This window comes from Alligator sinensis, unplaced genomic scaffold (assembly GCF_000455745.1).
Source record: "Alligator sinensis unplaced genomic scaffold, ASM45574v1 scaffold327_1, whole genome shotgun sequence".
In the NCBI taxonomy this organism is placed as follows: Eukaryota; Metazoa; Chordata; order Crocodylia; family Alligatoridae; genus Alligator; species Alligator sinensis.
Genome location: NW_005842379.1, coordinates 417,177 through 428,188, shown reverse-complemented (window position 1 = coordinate 428,188; position 11,012 = coordinate 417,177). Strand labels below are relative to the sequence as shown.

Genomic DNA, 11,012 nt, shown 5'->3' with positions numbered 1-11,012 from the left:
TTCCTTTGCACTGACTTGGAGGCTCTGGGAGCGGAGGCAGGAGAAGGAAGGGAAAAGGAAGCTGGAAGACCCACCACCCACACAAGAGTCAAGCCCTGTTTAAATACAGAATGCAATGAATGGATGGAGTAATTTAAGATCACCAGTGTTTCTCCTATAAGTAAGGGGGCTAGAGCCTGAAAAGAAAGATCAGGTGGCCACTTAATCAGTTTTGGAGGAAAAGACTTCCTCTTCTTAAAGACCCAAAGCAAAATCAGAATTGTATCCTTTGCTCAAGCCATTTTGGTTTAATGATGCAAACACCTGACTAGAGACAACCAAACCAAAACAGACCTAGAGGTATCCTCCATGCAGGTTTCAGTTATGCTCTGAATGTTGAGGTCCTGTTTTAAACCATATACATAGGGTCAGACCACTGATCCCACACTAACTAGTATGGGAGATAAACAACAACCAGGGACCTTTTCTCTGAACCATGATCTTGATGAATCAAGCTTGCACTTTGCTTCTAAAGAACAAGTAGTAATTAGTCATTGAAACACTTACCTAGGGATGTAGGCAATTTAGAGACAGGAAATTAGAATATGAACACTGCCCAGCTTTCTTACAAAGCTAAGCTGTAGCTCAATTAGTTGCTGTTATGGGTTTGCTACCAAAAATCTCTTGAAGAAGGTAAGTGGCTTAGCATTCTGAACTAGATGATCAGAACTGGTTTTTTCATAAAATATTAACTAAGGAATGTTACATGAAGATGTTAGGGTTTTTCCTTTATGGCTGAAAAAGTGCTTGAAGACAGCAGAGATTGTCAGGGTTTTCCATCTGAATGGCATTTTCCAATTACTTTTTCACTTTCTGTAAACAAGTACCAGAAACTTTTTTGGAAAAGTTTTGAATTTTGCTAGATAAAACTAGTTTTTGATGCAAAAAATAATTTGTTTTCTTGCCCCTTAGTAGCCTGATAAATGCCTGGGAGCCCAGGTTTCCCAGCCCTTTAATCAGTCCACCAGTCCCTGAGCCAGGGCTACAAGGCCTTCAGAGCTCCTGGTCCATAGAAGAGCCAGACTCCTAAACAGAGGCTTCCACAAATCTGAGGAAATCTTGAAAAGTTTTTTCTCAAGTGAGAGAGTGGTAGATTGCCCATACTAGGACTAAATTTATTTATTTTTTGTTTCATTTCAAGATTTCCTCTGGAATCAGAATTCTAGTTTGCGGCCAACTCAAAGCCATCTTCAAGGGACTGGATCAAGAATGCGGAATGATTGCTTCCAAAAAGAAGCCACCATAGTGCATGACTGTCTTCAACCTCACTGTAATGAGTTGTCCATTACTCACTTTATTTTCCTGAGCAAAAATAAATACTCGTCCGCTCTACATAAATTAACAACATTACAGAGAAAATAGGTTGTTTTGTTGTGTGTGGTTTTGTTTTTTTTTTTTTTTTTCAAATTTGGATCTAGATACTTGGCTAAGATCAGAGAAGGTGTCAGTGGTGGAATTAGAACAGTTATCTTCGATTCTAAATAATTTATTCAAGCTATACTTCACTAGACTTCACTCATTTCATAAGAAGCAGGAACTTGCCTATCAACATTGAAATAAGAAGCCCTTTTATCTTGTTCTATTAAGTGATCTATGTAAAAATAAGTATCACCTGCAAACTTCACTCTTTTATTTCAATAAAGAAAACAACTTATTTAGTGCAGTATCAACTTTATTGAAAAAACAAATGTTCACATGTCTTAGGATATAAACCTATTACAGAACAGTAAGAGCTTTTAAGAAGGAAAAGACTTGTCTGCCAAATGATTAGACCCAGGAAAAAGAGCAACCAGGATGTATATACAAAGCAGCATAGGAGCCAACAGAAGCTGTTTACAATACAAAACACTTGTTGGAGTGGAAAATTTCACCAAAAATAATTGGTTTTCATTTTACAAAAATATCACTCAGTTGGTAAACTTTTAAAAATGTTTTGTCACGTTTTAAATGAGGCACAAGATTTTCTCTCCGTTTCAAAATACATAAAGTCTAAAAAATTACTGAAAAGTTTTGCGAGCCTACAGTACTAGGAGGTGGTGACCCTAAAAGCAGGCACTGACATGATGATTACAAAACTGGATGAAAACCATTTTCAGAAAAAAGTTACAATAAATTGTTTCAATCTGTTACATCACATAAAAGAAAAATGCAGTTTTATCACACAACACAGCTGGCCAAAATGTTCCCTATAGCTTTATACTTCTATTTATACCCATCTTTTTTTATTCTGAGAATGTTGGCCCAGGGAAAACTGCATGTTATGCAACCCACAGGACAATTCCTATCTCTATTCAGCATGGGAGCATCTGCAATCTATGCAAATTTGATATAATCCTAATTCCATGAACAAATCCTTGCTGCATTCCCTAGGAATACCTGTAGACCTTTACTGCCTGTGGTCTGAAAGTGTTTTGCACAAGATTTATCAGCAGTAAGGACTTAGTGCAGGATACAAAAACATGCTACTTTGGGTTTTAAAAAACCTGTTATAAAAACACATTTGGAAAGATTCATCATCACAGTAAGAAAGTCTCAGGTAGTACAATATTCAAAGTATGCTTCATCATGTCATTATAGCAAGGTTTTACTCTGAAAAGGCCATTCACATTGGGCTTATATGTTTAGGGTGTTCCAGTAACTTCAGAATAGATGCAGTTTCTTTACAAAAGATGGTCCTCTTAGCTCTGATGAAACAAAATAAGCTTCTAAACAAAGCACTTAAGGCCTTTTTTGGTTAAAAAGTTACATTAAACAAGTGTTGTGACAACCACAAGAGAAAAATCAGCTGGCCTGGTGACCTGAACTGAAATCTTCTAAAAGCACTTAGGGAGTTGAGTAGCCAAACTCACAGAGATAAGCACCCATATACATCTCTGAAAATGCCAGCCCTTGTGGTTATATGCTCCATGCAAATGGGTAGAGGTTTGAGAAAGTAAAGAGAGCATGTCTTTCTAGAAAAGTCTGAAAAAGGTGGCGGCAGAAGCTGCTCATTTTCTACGGAGTCCTTACAGGTTGTCTACTCTGCAGTAACAGTCACATGAGGGACTTTCACACAAGGAGGGAACATTAAAGATTTCCACACATTCAGAACACACCTACCAAAACAGACAGGAGGCAGTTTGCTTTTACAGACAAAATCCTGCCTTCCTGGTACAATACAACCAAGGTGGAATGTGGTCTAGTGTCCAGTTTCATTATTTTTTTTATAACTGTGGTGTTAAATTAACAGATTGAATGAGATGTGTGTACAAGGCAGGTAGAATACAGCAGCTAATGCAATATGCAGGTGTAAAGAGAAGATAAGTCAATTCCAAGAATGCAGGATTGCAACATATTTCACTAACAAGGCAGGAGTTCAAAATGACAGCAATCCAGGCAATGCTATTAGTAACCAAGTAGAAGCCTGGGTGTATGTCAGATTGGAAAGAGTCTAGATAGAGTATTCCTTCCCTATTAGACCTGTATTACAAAAGTAAGATTAAATTAATGGAAATGGTGCATCTCCTCCCATAGCCACCACTCCACCCCTTTTAGTAAAGGGACCCGTATGCAATATTAAATCCAGTTTAGTAAACCCTACATGTGTAGCTTATTGACTCAAAAGCTTCAGAGGTAGAGTTCTACAGTTAAAAGTAGTCAGTTTGTGGATTTGCAATCCAGAGGAACACTTGTATAATCTGCATGCAGGCAATGAATCACTTAAGAGCTTCACATACCAAGTGTTCTCTGTATAACCTGCTGTTATCAGAACAATTAGGTCCCAGGCTCTATCCAGGAAACACACAGATACAAGAGTTATATCCAGGGTACATGATTAAGGCTTGGTTCTTGCATTCCCAATCTGGCTGGAAAGTATTTAGGTTCACAGGCAGAGCTTTCCAGTGCAATTACTAGCCCTAGCAAAGCGGGTGAATTGTCAAGGAATGACTTGATCTGAAGTACAGGAGTAAGAAAAATCCAGCAGTCAGCACTGCAGAATTCACTGTTGAATGGTCTAGAGCAACAATGACCCTAGTTAATAACACTTTTGGGAAGGAAGCTTGTATTACTTAGTGGGGAGCTTTTCCCAAATCCACATTGAGACGCCAATGTTAAACAAAAAAAGGCACGAGAGAAGCATTAAGAGGCATATCCTCCGGTTGCTTCTTACGAAACTATTCTGCAAAGACCAGGGTAGGATCCTTTGGCAGGAAGTGGCCTGGGAACTGAACCGAGTCTCCCCTACATGGAGGAAGAGAGAGGTAAAGTGACTTGTTTTAGTTCAGGCAGCAAGTTGGGAGAAATAAAAGAAGGTATCTACCTCCTTACCCTTTGCTCTAACTTCTGTTGAGCTGCCTTAGAGACATTAGCAGTCAAGAAGCCTTATTTAGAAAAATGCAGGTGTCTCAAAGTCATGCTAGCAGAGAAGTCAGATGAATGATGCTCAGAACAAGTGTTGTGTTTGGGAGAGACTGGTAAGGCTTTCTGTACAAGTGTAAAGTTTTACTTTAAATGCTAACCAAAAAACCCAAAAAGACAACTGCTTAGCTATCCTGGGTCACTAGCTGTCTGCAACCATAGAAGAGGGAGATCGTTACATCCAAAAGGAGACCGCTATATTCTAACAATGATAATAATGGTCAGTCTATGGCTTCAGCCGCTTCAAGAATAGCAATGTGCAATGAAGTTAAAGAAGCCCGTGTCCCTTGTATGCCCCTACTTCCAAATCACCCGCTTGTGGAGTGGATGTACCCTAATTGAACAGAGGTCGAGACGTGAACAATGTAATCCTCTGATGATGGTAACCTCCAGCCAACAGAATTGCAACAGAGGCTAAAACGGACAGATCCCCAGATCTAGACTGGAAGGCTACGGTTTCCAAGCATGGGAATAAATGAATGCTGTTAAGACCTGGACAACTCAGGGAAACTGCTACTTCAAGGTATCATGCTATCTCTAGTTTCAGAAGCCACAGATAGAGAAAGGAAGAGAGTCTCATGTACCTTTTATTGCTCAAGAATGGTAAAGGAAAAAAAAAAAAAAGAAGAACGTTGAAATTGCTATGCCGACTATTAAATCCCCAGTGCTTTACTTCATAGACATAGGCTGTACTTTGCGTAGTTTTCTGTAGTGATCATACTTTCAAGCATGGCCAGGGCATGGTTTTCCAAGACAGGATCCTATAACGATCACAGTAGGCTACAATGGCCTACTGAAATGGCCCTTCCATCACTCAAGATTTTTTTTGTTTGTTTGTTTTTACAGGAGAGGTTTTGAAGAGGAACTTTACAGTGAAATGCATTAAGTTGTCTTGAGCAACTGAAGGGCACTTTAAGGTTTGTGCACTCCTAAGGTTTTAATAGCTTCCTGGAAGCCACCAAGTTGGTTACCTTCACTGTGGAGCTGATGCTTACTGCTGATCTGATCAAGACTTTTGCTAGGCTATAAATATTGGTTACCTTTTTTCTTATATAGATAAGACTGTAATCTGGTGGCCAGTGTGGTTCATATTGTAATCATACTCCAATATGGTTGTATTTGTACTACAGTGAGGACCTTATGAACTGCACAAGACACCAAGGACTCTGGCATCAGGCTGTACAATAAGTCTTCCCAGACCTTTGCCCCAGCAAGGTAATAACGGGCTAAGTAGTAAATATATTCCACCCAAAGTAAAAAGTGTGTCCAAGGACTGTGACAATGCTATATTTATCAGGAAATCTCTCTCAGTCTGAGAGAATGCCAAAGTGATCTTGGAATTTTTGCTTCATAAAAAATCCTAGCCACTGGAGGCTATTTGTTCAGAGGTGGCAGTTAAATATTGGACCCGTTTCCTTAGCAAAAATAAAGTTTCCTCATGATGCTTCCCCTCAGAAGAAGGTACTGGCACTTGAAGATCACCTGGGCTATGTATTTCTTCTGGTCAGTGACCTATGATCTCTAAGGGGACTTATTGCCTCTGCCTACAGGCAAGATGTGGTAAAGGTTTTGAACTAATGGGAGCAAAGACCATGTCTTCCCCCCTATTCAAAGAAAAAACACACACAAGCTCCTCACATCCTGTCAGTAGAAGGTGTTGTAAAAAGGTGGGCAAAAATGCCCATTCCAAAGCATACACAAGAGTATTTAGAAAAAAAAGCACAATAAAATCTGTGTCCAGACAAACTAAATATCAGTTCTTATCAAGTCATGGGGTTGTTGTTTCTGCAATAAACAGCTGTGGACAGGACAGGCCCCAAACAGCACAAGAAAGATGCAGCTTCTGCCTTGCTGTGCAATACTAGTAGCTGCTGCAAGCAAGGCAAAAACCCCAGGTCCCTGTCAGGCAGAGAGCCTTGTTTACCTTGGTTGCAGTGAACTCCTTGTACTTTTCCCCAAGGGGGATAGTTTGCAGGGATGATCAATGCTCATTTTCATTTACTACATTAAAGAAACACCTAGTAGTTTAAAGTTATTTGGTTACAGAAAAGAATTTTTTAGAAATATTTAGTCAAAAAAGAGTTTCCTTCAGCAGTTCTAAAACCGGACTTTGAAGCACTCGTGCAAAAGCACTCGTGCAAAAGAGCCAGAAAATAAAGAGATCAGTGAGGTTTCATTGTCCAAAGTGAGTGCAAACATTAAGTGGGAGGAAGTGAGGTTTTTAAATCTCAATAAAAGATCAGAAAGCAGTGAGAAGTATATTTCTTCTCCTGCAAGACTAGATCCTCAGCAGTGTAGAGTGGCACAGTTTTATCAAAGTGCAAAACATGCCAACTTGTGCCAGCTGAGGATCCTCTGATTTTTGGCCCAACAGTGGCTCTTCAAGGATTATTTGTTTTGTTCTGCACAATTGTAATACATATATAAAGGTCAGAGTTAGATATAGATCCCAATCTGGCTTTGCTAAACAGATAGTTTCAGATAATAAACCGTTTCAACATTCTGACTCGGACATCATTGCTTACAAAAAGTAACTATATACACTGGATTTTAAGCACAAGAAGCCTCCCACTACCAACTGAAAGGCACGTGTTTAAGACAGTCAGGAAGATGCACACAAGAATTAGCATGGTTCTACTGTACTTCCTAGAACTTCACAAAGCATCCCACATGCTTTGTTATGACAGACAGACAGACGCACATTTCTTCACAGCATCCCTGTAAGGGAGAGAAATAATGACATGATGTTTCACATATACATAGACATTTCTTCACCATTTTAATTACAATTAATACAGTTTGCAGTTAGGTTATAACCATTTGCTTATGCATGTGTCTGGAAATGTCACTAAAGGACAAACTGAGACCCATGTACATACATGTGATTTAGTTTCACTTGCTTGTAGGAAGTGGGAAAAGCCCTTGTTGTGGTGTGTGAGGGTGGGAGTTAGAAAAGAGTGGAGATGCCAGAACTGGAAAAGGGAAGGATGTGAGTGCACACACATGCATGCACTCACATGAAAGAGTTTTAAGTGGACTGGTTAAAAACACTCATAAGAGAAAGTTTGCATTAAGCTTCTCACAGGAGTTTCAACCACTAGCTCATCTACAGTATTTTGGACTGCTTGCACTTGCCAAAACCTATTTTTAAGATTCCATTTCAGACTGCATACCACAAGTTATCATCAGAAAGCTTTTTTGTGCTTTAAATTCACATTCTCTAGAATAAGTTACCGCTTGCATGCCTCTTACTTGTGGAAGCAGATACCCAGCTAACTGACCCAGTCTCCACCTCCCCAGGTCCATGCACACATTTCAGTTGGCCCTTAGAAATACTGTAAAATATTTCTGCAGCTGAGGAGACCATAGTCTGGTCACAAGAGACGGAAACTAAAGTGGTGATGACAGCCGACAGTAAAGACTTGTCAGGAATATTTTGGAAGGTGCCAGGGTTTCAAAGTACAGAAGTTACTAGCCTGGGATTTGACAGTATTAAAAGCAAATCATGTCCATTCAAGATTACAGGCCCCAGAATTCCACATGTAAGCTACATCCGAAGAGAGCAACAAGCACGTTTCAGTAGAATAGCCCTCTTAGATGCTAAAAAGTTTGTTGGAGGTAGGAGCCCTAAGTAACTAGAGTGGAACAAGGTACGCAGAAATGGCTGCATTTCCATCACTGGTGAAATCAACACTTGGAGGAGATTAGTTGTGAACAATTTAAGAGTAACATGACAAACATTAGGGGTTGTTTTTTTAAGAAGCCAAAGATCTTATGGGGAGGCAGAGATATATTCTTTGTCTTTGCACTCTTAAGTGGTGTGGAAGCAAAACAGCTCACCTTGCAAAAGGTATGAAGGAAATGCTGTACCTAAGAAATAAAGAGAACATAAAGAAATTAGCAGCTGTTTTGACTGTAAAAATTGCATATAAAAGCAACAATTTCTCCCCATATTAAAAGTAAACACACAGACATCTCTGCATGTATATAAAAGACACTATAATTAAATTAGCGGAGAGAAATGCACTGTTGCTCCTCAAGCACCTTCATTGTAAACATCTTGGTTAAGTAAGGATTTATATGAAGTGTTTAGTTAACCATAACCCCCACAAATCCCATGCATACAAGCCCTGGTGGCATGTACGATTAGTCTTCCAAACAGCAATGTACTTGGGACCTTAAGAACTGATGAGCTACAGTTATTAAATTCTACAGCATCCAAAGCAGCGAGTCTAGGATGATGTAAAAATCCTAAACTAGTTAGAAGAAAACTACCCTAAAAATATCCATGTATAAGCCTGTCAAACTAATGGAAACAGACAAACAATATAGTCCCAAATGGAAGAGCTAATGTGAAAGGAAGTGCCAAATGGCCAAAGCAAATCAATCTGGAGAACAGCAGCAACCTTGGTCCAGCTGCAAAACAGCTGGACACACTACAGAAGGAAGAGCACAGTGAAGGACTCTGAACTGAGCATGGTCTGCCCCCAGTCCCAGCCAAACAGAACTCTGAGGCAAAAAGCAGAGACAAGCCAGCTCAGCTCAAAAACCTTGAACCTCAGGGTGGTAATTTTATTTGGAGAGGAAGCTCAAGTTTGGGTGGATGGAGAAAGAAAACACTCATTTTCCTTATTCACACCAGAGTAAGTCCATCAATACTCCAGCAACTGAACAAAGCTTTAAACCAAATTGTTGGGAAAAAGGGAAATAAAACTTACTTACCAGGCCAAAGCAAAAAACTGTAAAATGCAGAAGATGAGAGCAAGTCCTTTGTTGTGCCACTGACAGAGGGAAAGAAAAGTAAAGTCATGAAACAGCAATTACTTGTATTTTTTAAAAATGTCCACAGGCCACATGCAAGATTCAAGTACTCACCCAGAAGGCAGAACACAACGTTAGTACGAGACACAACTAAAAGAGAACAGAGAATTGCTGTTAAAACAGACTGTTCCCTAGATATTAACATCTAGCCAAGTTTCATGGCTATGCTTTTATATATAGTGCCAGTACCAAGCACTAGTATTAGCGCTTTACTTGGATCAGGTTTACTATATAAGAGTTCCATTTAAAGTGTTCTATCCATGACATTTCTGAATATGAAATAAAGCAGCAGACAGATACTGGCTATATCTACACTGGCTCTGCTGTACTCTCAAAGCTGTTCCTTGAAACTGAGCCGTACCCAGCTGCTTTAGCTACTGTTTTGTAGCTTCTCCATTTAAACCTACCTTTAATTTTTGCTAGTCATTCAAGGATGCAATAAATATATACTGCAAATTGGCAATACTTTTAAAATAAAAAAACCCAACAGAAATATCTTACTTTGAGCTAGACACACTTTAAATGGAGGCACTGTTTCCACTTAGCAACAAGCAAGTTCCTGATCTTTCGGTCTTCATAGTCAGTACTACAGCCCTGTGGTACATGTACTATTGCGTGCATTTCATGCTGCTTGTGTGTGGGAATTATGTAGGGTGGCTCAGGCGATAAGTATAATGGTCTCTGACCTTAGTCATTATTCTAACACTGTTTTTTCATATTTAAAATCTCCTACTAGAAAGGTAGTTGCATGTTCAGACACACACCACGCTGAATGCAAAACAAACACAGCCAGCCATTACAACAGGAGATAATCAGTTACACACAACTGCACATGTACCTGGATTCATCAGTGAATCAGAAAGCAGGAAACAGCACAATGGCGGAAAAAGCTTTGCCAGATTACCAAAATAATATGGGAGCATTTAAGTCAGATCTCTTTTCAACATAACTGAGGCTGTAACAAATTTGAGGGTTGAGAGAAAAAGCACAAGAGCATAAAAAGAGGGAGACTAATCTAAAGAATTTCCCAAACTGAGGGTGAAAGGCAGTAGAAAGTTTTCAGCACAAATGGTACTTTTAAGTAAGTGTTGCAACTCCCAATTGCAGTGGGATGGGGTGATCACTCTACTTGTAAGCATTTTAAAGTCTACAACCCAAGTCCACTAGAAAATTGGAATGGCAGTATTGTGACAGAACTTTGGGGGTGGGGAACTATGGAATTCTACTTTGCAGTTGAAGGCAAATACTCTTACTTTGTCAAGATCCTTCAAAACAGAAAAACACCAGTAACCAGTTAGATGCATTTGCCTAAGGTAAGCTCTATACTTTTATTTAGCAAGCTTAATTCATCTACACATAGTTAAAGCATCAGAGTGCTGCATCATGAAACATCAATTACAGGTTCCTCAGAAAGCAGCTAGGATGCTTAAGAGTAACACCAGTAAAGAGAGGGGTAACATTAGTAGGGAAGCATGCGTGTTTAACTACATTCCAACTGGATTCTTCCCCCAACTTTCTAATCAAACACATCTCTCACTTCTCAGCCCAGACTTTATGATTGCGTGCCAAATTTCTCCAAAATGACATCTGCAAAACCTGTCGTTCCACTTCATGCACCCAAACCACTAGCTCCTGTGTTGTTGTAGCCTGGTTTAAACTAAGCTTTCAGAACAGAGGACCTGCTCTTTCCTGTTATACAAAACAATATTTTTGTACAGCATTATAAAAACAGCAATACAGTAAGATTTTTAATA

The 11,012-nt window shown here is 39.4% G+C and overlaps 1 protein-coding gene across 2 annotated transcripts in view; it reads right to left on the bottom strand.

Annotated features, from left to right (window-relative positions):
• Nucleotides 1–1,701: 1,701 nt before the first annotated feature.
• The window catches only part of SFT2D2 (SFT2 domain containing 2), a 14,976-nt gene continuing 5,665 nt past the window's right edge, over nt 1,702–11,012 (bottom strand). For both annotated transcript variants that reach the window (XM_006029444.3, XM_006029443.3), the window contains exons 5-8: nt 9,313–9,348; nt 9,160–9,218; nt 8,278–8,307; nt 1,702–7,155 (exon numbers count right to left, since the gene is read on the bottom strand). In XM_006029444.3, the coding sequence (XP_006029506.1) occupies nt 7,116–7,155; nt 8,278–8,307; nt 9,160–9,218; nt 9,313–9,348 (165 nt within the window). In that variant the 3' untranslated portion in view covers nt 1,702–7,115. The remainder of the gene's footprint in view (nt 7,156–8,277; nt 8,308–9,159; nt 9,219–9,312; nt 9,349–11,012) is intronic.